At 43.6% G+C, this 13,300-nt stretch overlaps 1 protein-coding gene across 1 annotated transcript; it reads right to left on the reverse strand.

The window, feature by feature from the left end:
• Positions 1-228: 228 nt before the first annotated feature.
• On the reverse strand, positions 229-10,534 carry wdr77 (WD repeat domain 77). The gene is made up of 10 exons (XM_006628508.3): positions 10,130-10,534; positions 8,633-8,818; positions 7,754-7,895; positions 6,425-6,474; positions 5,610-5,680; positions 4,469-4,523; positions 3,928-3,990; positions 2,984-3,092; positions 2,337-2,405; positions 229-1,618 (listed from the first exon to the last, which is right to left on the reverse strand). The coding sequence occupies exons 1-10, from the start codon at positions 10,227-10,229 to the stop codon at positions 1,453-1,455; spliced, it is 1,011 nt and encodes a 336-aa protein (XP_006628571.1). The 5' UTR covers positions 10,230-10,534; the 3' UTR covers positions 229-1,452.
• Between the last annotated feature and the right edge of the window lie 2,766 nt (positions 10,535-13,300).

Genomic DNA, 13,300 nt, shown 5'->3' on the forward strand with positions numbered 1-13,300 from the left:
ATGTCCCTATCCTTGAATGCCCACTCTATTAAGGTGGTGGAACAGTACTGATTCTTCATACACAACAGTCTATTACTCGAAATATATTTAGTTCGAGTACTAGGAGAAATGCAGATTGTCAGATGAAAACGTATTTACATTATTTCCCCTGTTTAAAACCCAACAGCCAAACTTCGTGGCCAAGATATTAAAATTGTCCATGCCCTTACAAAAAAGGGTGCAACAGAATTTGAGGTTATGAATTTTATTAACAAAAATATTCCAGGTATTTTAACAAATGACAAAGGAATACTTTTTATAGTTATGCATTTCATAAACAAAAGAGGTGCTTATCTGGTAAGACTATCAGAACGTTGAAGGCTGTGTTTTTCATATTGGATTGTGAGAGTGCTCCATTGTTCTAACAGACGAACTTAAAACATCAAAATTCTGCAAGTGAATGCAATTCTGACCATTGACTAAATTTGAAAAAAATGTATTTCCCAAAGACAGCTTACCACTCTGACAGGATATAAGTATGAGCTTCGTACTGAAAACCAAACAACCACACTCAGATCTCTGCTAGGATGTTTAAAAATGAGACAGGAAAAACAGTGTTTAACTGAAAAATCAAGCAGGTCACGGTGAACACTTTTTAGCTTTCATGCAGCTGCAACTTGGCAACAAAAAATGATTTTGCCACACCCAACTAGGTAGTTGAATACCAACTAGGTATTCAACATACAAACTTTTATTGAAGTCCTGTAATTTAAGAAATACTTTGATGCTGTCAGTGTTACTCACCCCCAGGAACAGGTACACAATGCAGGGGGAGTGTGACCTTCACTGAAATCGTTGGTTAGAGAAAATAAGTTTTATCACAGTGCTCTGTTTGTATTTAAATGACACTGGCTCTTAAAAGTCAATGAAGAAGGTTGTAAAGGAATAAGCAGAAGGGAGCACAATGGGTAAATAGAGCTGCATGAAACTATTACTCTGTAAGTCAGTAGATGTTTTTTTGAAAAATCACCCCATTTGAAATCTCATTAGTGTACCAATAGTTTTCATACAGTTCTGTTTGTTTGATAATCTGAAAAACGCACTGTGCCTGCTATAAATTCAAATTAGCAGTCTGAATTACAAAAATGCACCCTGGGACCAGTGTTTTCTGTTCAAGCTGGGATCCACAACTACATCTAGGAATCACATCACCTTTGCTCACGATGACATCATGTTGCCACTTTTGCTTAGTAAACACACTTTCTAGGTCAGTACTCGATGACTGGTGATCCCTGCCAAACCTGCAGGGATGTTGCACAGCAGGACCAGGACTCCAGACCCATTTTTCACAGAGGAGTCTTAATTGCCCAGGATGCTCGTTAACCGTTTCGATGTGAACATGAGCGACGTGCCCAGTGCCATCCTCTGCTCCCTTAGGAAGAGGCTCTGGAGTGAGGGTACGTAGGCCTGGGCCTACGGATGGGTGGGGGCGACCGCATCTGCCGTTGGGGGCGTCTCTTCCTGGCCCACTGAGTGGTGCAGGACCTGGTGGTCCCAGCCGGCCGTGGTGAGGGTGGAGGAGCCGGCAGGAGCCCAGGACACACCCCGCACAAAGTCCTGGTGCCGTCTGTCCCTGAAACTGAAGCAGAGGCACGGCCGGCAATGTCATGCGCCAGTAGACACAAGAACCTGCTGTGTCTGAGCCTGCCGGGAGCTCCACACTCCACCCAGCCTTCTCAGATGTCAAATCTCAAGCGAAACCTCATGTGAAAAAGCACAATAGTGACCTCTAGTGGTTCAGGAAAATGCATGCAAACTTATAGGGTGCTCCCTTTCGTGTGTGCGGTGCTTCCCAACACGCATGTTTCAATTGGCTAGCAAAACTCGTAGGCGCCCCACATGTCTCCTGAAAATGATTCTCAGCTTTATTTGTGGTGAATGGCCAACATCTTTTTTGGTTTCTATTAAGTTAAGCAAAAGCTACCTTTTCAAAAAGCGTGTTAAACCCCCTATGCAAACTTATAGGGTGCTCCCTTTCGTGTGTGCGGTGCTTCCCAACACGCATGTTTCAATTGGCTAGCAAAACTCGTAGGCGCCCCACATGTCTCCTGAAAATGATTCTCAGCTTTATTTGTGGTGAATGGCCAACATCTTTTTTGGTTTCTATTAAGTTAAGCAAAAGCTACCTTTTCAAAAAGCGTGTTCAAACCCCCTGATTATCCTCTAGTGTATTTCCAATTTGGGAGCTGAAGGAAAAGCAACTAAGAGCTCACAATTATATCTTCTGAAATAAAAAAGCATGAACAATGGAGTGTAAAAAAACATCTAACATCACGGCGCAGCTTTCTCCTACTTACATTTCTGAATAATTGGAGTCCACCGCTGCGACTGAACAGTCATCACTGATTGAGGCCAGGAAGGGGGAACTGTGAAACAGACAAGGAGGCAGTTCAGGACCATGGTGCTTCCAGCAAAGCCAAAGACTGCGCTTAAACTCTCGTTTAAAAGGTTTACACTGAAGAGGCGTGGCGCAGCCAAGTAAGGGAAAGACCGAGAGCTCCGGGGCTCATCGGGGTTCATCAACAGAAAACTAATTCTGCGAGTACGGCTGATCCGATTGCTCACCGAAAACAACCACTTCAACTGAGTAATTGAATCAGTAATTGAAACAGATCAGTTAACAAGAGTTCTGCAGCCCACAGTGACTGGAGCTGCTCTGCACCACAAGCGATCGCTGATCGACCACAGAGGTAAAATACTGGATCTTCCAATTCACCTCTTCACCAGAGCCAGTCTCTTAATCAGGTCCTTTGATTCTTAAATCCATGAAAATAATGCAGCAGAGGAGCAGCCATCTGGTGTTAAAACATCCACTTTGTCGTTTAAAGTGCTTATCTGTGATTATCTGGTGGACAGCAGGAGAACGGCCCTGAAACCTCAGCTCGTGCTCACGATGGTGCGCAGTCGTGCGGACAGTGTTCCTGGGCCACAGCTGGATGTTCACCTGTGCGAGGAGAAGGCCAGGCCGGTGACCCTCCGGGCGTGGGTGTCCATCTTCTTTACGCTCTCACTGGCTTGGAGCTCCCTCACAAACACTTTGCCCAGGTCGTCTCCTGAGGGCAGGAGAAACACCCAGTGAGCTCTCGAGAGGAACAAATCAAGCCACCACATGCAGCTGCTAGTTTCGCTGACGGAGGTGGGAGGAGTTTCGGTTAACTCGCCAAATACACCTGGTAAGTAGACCAAACTTTCAGATGGGCATCTCCAAAAACCAGCTGAACCAGCCTAATTTGCAGCCACAGGGGGGAAGCACTTACTCAGCATGCTTCTATAGTAGTGCGCAGCTAATCAACTCCAATTAACACTTCCAATTAAAAAATAATTTCCCACATGAGAATTCGTGACAAAAGGAGTTGCACATTCTACAAATACAGTGGCTGTTAACACCCTGAACTTGGTGTGCAGATAAGAAAAATATTTTTTCTTATGAAAAAGAATTCATGTTTATGTTGAGGCATCGTTTACATATTGTAAACAGTTACACTGACAGGCTGGAGGTACCAAACCTTTTTAATCTTGAACAGAGAAGACTAAGATGGCAACTGATGAGAATTCGAAATCCTCAAAGACACCGATAAAATCAATTCAACGGACGTCCTCAGATTCAATAATAAAATGCAACCCAGAGGAGATGCATGGAACGCGAATGGAATGAAATGAAGCACATTTAAAACCAAAAACACTGATTGCATTTTTACAGTTTTTTCAGCGCATTTAAACTGTATTGTAGTATTACTAGTGTGCACACCTGCATTGTGTATCTGCAGCTTAGGTACGGTGCCCTGAATGAATTTGTCAGCTAATGTCAGAACCCTGATGATAAACTTGCTTTATTAAGGACACGGTGAGCAGTGACAGTCAGACATCTGCTCGAGTCAGGCTCCTTACCGTAGGCAAACATATTGCTTCGCTGAGGGTGCCAGGCTAAAGAGGTAGGGCAGCATTGAGTGTCTGCAGAGGACAGAAATAAAATAAAATTAAAGAAAGCCTTTACTCTTAGAACAAGGAGCTTCAGGGCATGCAGTTCTTACAGTACAAAAAATATAATGTGTCCACAGGTTAACTCCACTGTAAGATAACAAAATAGTTCAACGGCCTGTGTATTACAGTTTTCAATTTACATCTATTACAAACTGTGATGATTACCTCTATTCAGGGTGCAGAGCACAATGCCTACAGTATAGCCTCTTCCATATTCCTTACAAATATTAATTCCTCACATCACAGTATTCCTACTAGAGAACTGAGTTTAGTATTACTCACAACAGCTAGTGTATAAGCAGTATCCACCGTTAGAGCAATGTATGCAAGAAGAGCTTTTGATCGTTAGTTTTTTTTGTTGTATAAAATTAACTGTATGTACGACGGATCTGATTAATTCCCCCCCGTTCAAACTAGGGATGTTGTAACACCAAAGCCAGCAGCTCACCAATGCGAGAGGCAGGTTTTGGCTTCCTCCTGTCCCATAGCAGCAGCCGGCCATCCTGCAAGAGAAGGCAAAATCGCACCCTCTGAGATCCCTGTCAAGCTGCACAGAGATTCAAACACCAGGACGTCTGCAGATCAAACAAGCCTGACAAGTCTTCCGGATACAACTCTGGAAGTCTGTGCTGAATGTGTTAAAAACATGTTGTTCTCAAGGCTTCAGAAATTAATCAAACACATCAGTCTCCCACTCATCAGTACTGTCGGTTTCACCAATTTAGGGCAATTTTGATTGATGGATTTGTCTTTGTAGCCGGGTTGAAAAAAGTGGGCAGAAACACAGCAGTCATCACACAACAAAGGCTCCTGGAAGTAATTCTTTTGGCAGATTTAAGCTCTCACTCAGTTTTTCTTGCCTTCTACTCGTAGCGTGAGGCAGCAAATTATGTACACAGTTGACTTCTTACAGTATTTGTGTGGGAAATACATAATGCTGCTGAGCATTTTGTTCGATCCCCAAAATGAAATGCTTCAGGGGATCCATGAAGGTTACTTTAAACTCTCTCAAACCTAAGTCAAACTTAGGGTATACACACTGTGCCAAAGCAGATCTTTAGGGTACAATTAAGATAAGATCACTTTGTTAGCCCTATACAATTTCTTGCATTAGGAATTTGTCTTTTCGCATACCCCAACTTGCTCTCCGTGAGACACACAGACACACAGAAAGAGAAAGAGAAGCCTTGGAGCAGTTGGGGTTAAGGGCCTTGCTTAGGGGCCCAGCGGAGTAGGATTCCTCTGCCGGCCGCGAGATTTGAACTGGCAACCTTCCAGCCACAGACACAGCTCCTTAGCCACAGAGCCACTGCTCCACCCCAAGAATTCCTGAGTACTGATGAGCCTGATACCTGATACCACCTAGCAGACGTAACTGGGTGCCGTTCAAGGACTTACAAAGGCTAGTCGGATAAGAGATGGGTGCTTGTTTTAGGAAAGTAACATGGGCCCATGTGCACTGCCTCTCTTGAAGGCGCTAAAGTTGACTAGTTGCTGCCTCACATCTGTCTGTCCTAGTGCAATGCACACAACAGAACATAAAAAAGTACTTGACTGGGCATCCAAAGTTCTGACAAACAGTCTCTTACCTGCCCGCAGGAAAGAAACAGCGCCTCTTCACTGGGGCTACAGGATACGCAGGTGACTGAGCTAGAATGAGCTGGAGAGAGAGTTCATGAACACTGAAGCACTGGTATTATAAAGATATTAATTCATGATTTCTTGCATTTGCATAGAGATGCTCCTCATAAAGGATCCATAGTTTTAATATATATATAAGGGAACCCCCTCCTTCACTGCTGAAATGCAGCACTCAGCTGGATGACAGAGAAGCCCTTGATCACCAGCAGCCCCACTGCACATGACAGGTGGAAAAGTGGGAAATCACTCAGCCAATTGATTTAAGACTGTGCAAGTCAAGAGTGGAATTTAGCTAGGAAATGGAGGTTAAAACCCCTACTCTTACAAGCAGTGCCATGAGATTTTCATGGGAACCTTAATGAGCAAGCAATAAGAAACTCTTGTTGAACATCTCATCCAAAGTCATACTGGGGAACAGATTTGGAAATTCAGAGGGATCAACACCACCACTTAACTGCAGTAACCTGGTTTTCATTCCCAGGACTGACCAGGCCAGGCCTTGCTTAGCTTCAGGATCAGACTACAAGGTGCAAATTTAATGTATTAAAACCTTCTGCTGTAATTCATAAAAAAAGATGTATCTGACATATGTTTTGATATAAGCTAAATTAAAAATCACACAAACATTCTGGATCATTGCACCTCAAAGACAATTATGGCACTGATCAAGAAAGGCATAAAGTAACGCTTACATTGCATTGCACTTAACAACAGGGAGCTAAAATCTCTCTTTAATGCATTGCTAGATCCCAAATCCACTCACCGTTATAGGAGTTGACCACAGTTTCCTGGGCAAGATCCCAGACTTTGATCCTGAAAGGAAAAGGATAAGGACAAGATGCCAAACTTTAAACATTTTAAGAAACCGATCCTACAAGTATAACTGCACTCAGGCCTTGCAAAAGATGGCTTGCCAGATGGTGTTCTGCTACTCTGTACTTTCAACACAAAAAAAGACCATCTGCAAAAGACCATATGAAAAGTCTATAACAATAGGCGACTCCAAACCTGTTGATGTTCAAGCAATATAACACGAAGGTATAATCACATATTCAAGCCTAGCGCTTTAATTCAATGTTTAAAGAATAATATTTCACTTATCTTCATCATCTCAAGCACTTACCAAAGTGCTCAAACATTTCAAAAGTCATTAACACATAACACTGAATTGAAACATCCAGATACCTCAAAATACATGACACGCCCAATTTCAATCAAGTCATCGTAACCAATGAGTATTCATATTATTAAAGGGTACAGTCTTATAAATACAACCACCTTAATCTTATTACAAAATTCCTATTAATAATCAGTAATAACGACCTACAATTTTAAATTGGCATTATAGAATAGCTAGTCGGCTAACATTTGAAAACTTGAGGCTAATTAGGTTTCAAAGGACATACACAGTTAATGTCCACATTCCCTTTGTACACCACCAGGTTTTAAAGTAGGCCATTAAATCATGGATTTTTGAAGACCTGGGACAATCTAACTGTGATCACTTAATCAGGTGATCTTTTAAATGGAGCAATTTAGAGATCACTGGAGACCAAATTCTGCCCAGAAGTCTCTCACCTGAAAAACCTACTTGCCTAACCGATCTACACATCAGATCTTAACTGATCTTCATGGTGTTCCTGACCTACAAAACGAACTAAAATGGGTTTCTCCAGGACCAGGGTTGGAGATGCCTGCCATAGTCAGTCACATTAACACTGTAATCTAACCGAACATCAGAGTCCAAACAGAACATTTTCTAACCTAATTATTTCTGGTGGTTATATATACAAACACAATGAGTACTCGCATTCTGTGTGGCCCTGTACACAACAGAATGTGTGTGTGTAAGGGATCAGGAGACAAACAGGAGGTCATATCCACTGTCCTAATATGGATGTCAACACTGCAAGTAAAAAAATCTGATTTACAGAGGTCTATTTCAAAGTTTTACTCTTTTATCAATTCCTACATTTCCATTTTTCTGCCACAACGCAGCACAATGGTCCTGCTCGATGGATTAAGGCCCAGCACAGGGCAGCAGGCACGAGCTCCTGGCTTTCAGAGAGCAGGCAGTGAAGAGCACACTGACCAGCAGTCCATGCTGCCACTGACCGCCTGTGTCCCCTGGGCCAGCGGGCTGACGGTAGTGACGATGTCGTCGTGGTGGTGGTGGCAGAACTTGCTGACGATCAGGGACTCGTCCTCAGCCAACTCCCACAGCTCCACCGCGCCTGGGACAACAGACAGGCAGACATGGAAGAGACCACAGTGTGTCAGCTCTCCACACACTCACAGCAGCACAGCAGTCGCCCCAGACACTTCAGTCATAGCAGGGATAACTAGTTCCCTCTCTCTCTCGTCACAGAAGCCCAGTTGGGTTCCCACTCCCTTACCAGAACATTAAGAGGACAATCGAACTATAACAAAACCTCAACCAGCCACTCACTGAATCATCAGCGCTCTCCTCGACAGAAACGACAGAACAAATCGCTTTCATGTTTCACTATCAGAACTGGCTTCAAGCTTCAGAGAGTAGGAAGATAATTTACAAGGGGGTGAAATTCTCCACTATATGGGGAATGAGATGCACCATCACTACTATATGGGGAATGAGAAGTAACAATGTAGCAGTTGCATTTTCAATTGCCATTTTCCTGCAAACCAACACTTCTTCAATTACCCCCCTAGCATTCACCAAACACCTTACCCCCTAGCGTTCACCTTCCTAACACTTAAGGCTGTTGCACCCAACAGTTTCACCCAATGAAGCCAATAACATATGGTATTTAAATATCAAATATATTATAACATACAAACAGATTTTCTCTTTGCTGGTTTAAAAGTAATACATTGCTTCTAGCCACCCTCCCATACACTCAGAGCACGACAAAGGCTGATCTCCAGTGCTGAGCCCAGCTGGCCCTGGTTACTGCTCTGCCACTCCAACCAGAACAACGAGGAAACTCACCGGAGTCCGAGCCCACGAGGATACTCCGCTCGGACACCCACTTCGCGTCCGCCACGCCGGCCTCGGTCTGCACCCCGGCGCTGCAGTGCCCCTCTTTCGGCGCCAGCTGGGGGTCCTTGAACACCCAGATGGAGCCCAGCCAGCAGCGCCCCATCAGGCTGGAGGCACTGAGCAGCAGGGAGCCATCTGGAGGAGAGAAAAACAAACGCCACAGCGTTCAGGGCAGAGGCACTCCAGGGAGAACTATCAGCCAGCTACTGTGGGAAAATGGGTCACTGCTCCACAAGGAAGAGCACACCAGCAGAAACTACGAGAAAGAGCATTTAAAATAGAGAAAGGGAGGCAATTCTTTAAGGCCAGCCACACAGCTGTGGTTTATTTCAAGAAATGGCTGGTAAAGACCCTCAGATTGATCGGGTTTCAGCAACCAAAAGCCTACATTTTCCAAATAAGTGTAACCTCTCTTATGTAGACGTACCAGGGAAAGGTTTAGTTCTGAGAAAGTACTGACGTCTACCTGCCTTGAGGCAATATCTCCTAATGGAAGCCACACTCCTTTACTAATAGAACAATTACGTTTTTAATTGATGTTTTATACCCAGATGCATCTGCCTAAGCACGTACTGAATTAAAGACAGGAAATGGACCTATCAATCCACTCCTCTGCCCGTAATCCCTTTCAGAGCACCCCTGTCTCCTCACTGTCCCGTTCTCAGCTGCCTGTAGCCTGCTGCCCTCTGTCCCTATCCCGTCACCTAGATATGCAACACCCCACAGTCCCCCCTTCTCCCCCCGGCACCCTGGGGGAGGAAACACCTAGCAAACAAAATGAGGTCTTTTTGTCTCAAAAAGAAGAAAAAGAAAGCCCTCCCCATCAACAGCTGACACGTTCCAAAATATAGGCTCTTCCGATTGCACTTATATCTGCGGTTATGCCCAGCTAGGAAGCAAATTTCTGTACCGGGCACTCGGATCGTACAAAAGCACTAGAACCACGCTCGTTTTCACACTACGCTGGCCGACACGACGGGACAGCTCTCCGGACCGCCGGGCGGGCCTGCGCAAACACAGCAGTCACGCTGTATGGCTTCTACCGCCGCCGACTACCCGGGTTTGTGGTCTCGCAGAGTTTTAACGAAAGATCGCATTCCGAGATAACCTGCGGCTCCTGCCAGATAGTAAGAGACATTGTGAACGGCGGCATAAACGTTCAGACACACGGCGGTTACTCGGTAATGTACAACAGGTTGCTACTACGAGAACTTTGATATCACTATGTTTCCTGTGCTCCTTCAATGCACAGTTGAACGGATAGCGTGGCTTTCATTAAAAATAAAACATACAGCCACTAATGGCATACGAAAACAGAGTGTCAGGTAAAACGTTATTTTGACCGGTTCACCGATACAATTAAAGACCCGAGATCAAACAGGCCACATGCACGCCATGTATAACCCACAGACGACACGCCAATTAAACACGTAATTAATGATTTACCTGCTCTGTACTGGACTGAGTCCAGATGTTTTTCCATGCAAGCCGGGGCATTGGGAGGTATTTTCCAGCGATTTTCCTTGATCATAGCTGTAGTATTCATTCACACGCGGCTGCTGCTGCTTATATCAATTAACACCAACGAACTGGATTTCCGTTCTTTACTCTCCTCGATTGCTCCTGGCTCCGGATTTTAGGTTCCACATACAACAAGGTGCCAAGCCCGATTTCCGAATCCACCTCCAGCAACCCTCTCCACTCCAGTCCTCCCTGCCGAAAAGGTGTCAACTTTACCCTGCTGACACGCTCACTCTCCTCTTTTTTCCCCCGATCCAGACCCGCGAATGAATGAGCCAGAACTGCCAAGGTCCATCCACCACGTGCTTCCGCTTCCAGGTCCCCCCTCTGCACCAGCCCTGCCTCCGCTGGCCTCGCTCTCGCGCGAGTACCGGTTGCTTGGTTACCATTTGATTTGCCGCCCCTTTCCGCATATAATCATCACAAAGTGCAGATAGAGTACTGCAGAGCTAACGTCGACCCTCTACAGGGTCTTATACAAATAAAACATGTCACGATTTTGATTTTTATTCCTAAAAACGATTAACTTGAATACTTATTATTTAAAAATGTTTATCCAAGAGTTTAGTTTCATGTATATTCCAAAGAATTACTGATCAAGTAAGCGCAACTGCGCCTGTACTTCCTAAGACGGTTGAGGAAGGCTAAGATATGTCCCCAGATCCTCACTAACTTTTACAGATGCACTCCAGAAAGCACACTGACAGGCTGCATCACAGTGTGGTATGGCAACTGCAGTGCTGCTGACCGCAAAGCCCTACAGCGGGTGGTGAAAACTGCCCAGTCCATCACTGGGGTTACCCTCCCATCTATCCAGGACATTTATGACAGCGGTGCTTGAGGAAAGCTCTAAGCATGATCAAAGACCCCACACACCCCAGCTACAGACTTTATGATCTGCTACCATCTGGAAAACGGTACCAGAGCATTCGGGCCCGGACTACCAGACTCAGAGAGAGTTTTTACCCCCGCACTATCAAACTGTTCAATTCCCAGCCTCTCTCACTCTCACTCTCACCTCACCTCTCACCTATGATCTGAACCTCACAGTGCCTTCTTCCTTTCTTTCTTTCTTACCAAAAACCCAAACACACATTGAAAATCTACCTCTACCATACATGTCAAAAGCTCACTCCCCATATTTTCTATCCCTTTATTTTATTCTGTTAATGCATATTTTTGCACATAACCTGTTACCTTTTTGTTGTTTAGCACATTGCCTGTTGTTGTTTTTTTGCACATCGTCTGTTGTTGTTTTTTGCACACTGCCTGTTGTCTCTGTCTTTCTTTTGCTACACAATTGTATTGTTGTTGTTGTTTTTTTCTCTTTGTATTACTTATGTCCAAGAGCTAGCTAAATAGCATTAAGTTATACCATATACCATGCTCATGTACAGTGAAAGATACATCATTTTTAAACACATTAGTAAATATTTTACCAAATTAATATTCATGTTATACACTTAATCAGTAATTCGGGAGTTAAGTGCTTTGTTCGCAGTGTGCATGAGTATAATGGACCATGTGGCGATATTTGTAACAATTATTTATCATTCTCAACTGTGTACTTTTACGTAACAATTTTGACAGTAATCGATCATGTGATAGACGAATCAATCTCGTTATGACAAGAATAACAGCTTCCCGTGCAGCCAGGCCTTTGAGCGATAAACAGCGGCATCCACCTGCTTTCGAAGTACGAAAAAACAAGTAATGTTCGGCGAATAGGCAGTTTTTCATCTGGTTATTGCATTTTAAACAATATGTTTAGCTTTTCAGATTTTTGAAGTTCCAAATAAAAGATTCATTATCAAATTACAGGGGCTAGGTATGCAACCACTTGGACTGAGAACTGATCAGTGAATATAAGACAGCAGAGATCACTGGGGGGATGTAATTAATGGAGTACCTGAGGGATCTGTACTTGGATTACTGCGGTTCCTAATTTGTATCAAGATTCTGGTATAGTCAGTGAACTATTGAAGTGTGAAGATGATAAAAAAAACCAGAAGAATTAATAAATACTGTAGAAGGACTTTTCTTAATGTAATTTAAGCCTGGGTTAACACCGGGCAGATAATGTTATTGTAGACAAGTGCAGAGTATTGTATGCCGGTTGCAAAAACGTAAATTATAGATACAAAATAGGAAACACTGAGCTTGAAAAGACATATGAAACTGCTTTAAGTATTTATATTGACACATCATTTACACCTCTTAGGCAAAGTGAGGAAACACAAACACAGAATATGTAGTTAAAAGCAATTTAAATCAATGGATATTATGGTACATTTGTATCATACACTAATAAGACCTAATTTAGAATATTATGTACTGATCTGGTCACCGCATTGCAAAGAGATAGTGACAGAGACAGTGCCATGTTTTTTGTTGCTGCAGTCTTTTGAATAAGATGTTAAACCAGGGTCCTGACTACAGTATGTGATGTCAATAGAGATCCCATGACACTGTCTGTAAAAGTAGAGCTTTTAACCCTTAATTTAAATTAACCCCAGTGCCCTGACTATATTCCACTATGGGCTGAATGATCTGGTCACAATTAAGTTCCTCCTTAGTTCAATTTCTTAATCAGTGTCTTATGTCTCTGTCTGATCTGTTGTGCAGTGGGGTTTGCTGGTACAAAATGGCTGTTACCCATCAGCCTAGTGGGTGGGAACTGTACTTATGTGTTAGCGTTTTTTGTAACTCAGGAAATGGTTTCAGTAAATGAGAATTAAATTAGAAAAAATGTCCATCCAGTTCCAGTCAGCCCATTTTTGAAGCTGATTGGTTCTACAGTGAGTTGGTTAACAAAACCATCCATCCATTTTCTAACTGCTTCTTCCAATTCAGTATTATGGGGCAGTCGGAGCCTAACCTGGCAAGCAGTGGGCAAAAGGTGGGGTACACCTTGGATGGGAGGCCAGTTCATCACAGAGCACACACAGATACACACACATACTCACTTGCACCAGGGCTAATTTCTCAGAAGCAAATTAACCTACCAGTATGTCTCTGGACTGCGTAAAGAAACCGGAGCACCTGGAGGAAACTGTATTGAACATGTAGATAACATACAAAACTCGAAACAGATAT

This window comes from Lepisosteus oculatus, chromosome 5 (genome assembly GCF_040954835.1).
Source record: "Lepisosteus oculatus isolate fLepOcu1 chromosome 5, fLepOcu1.hap2, whole genome shotgun sequence".
NCBI lineage: Eukaryota > Metazoa > Chordata > Actinopteri > Semionotiformes > Lepisosteidae > Lepisosteus > Lepisosteus oculatus.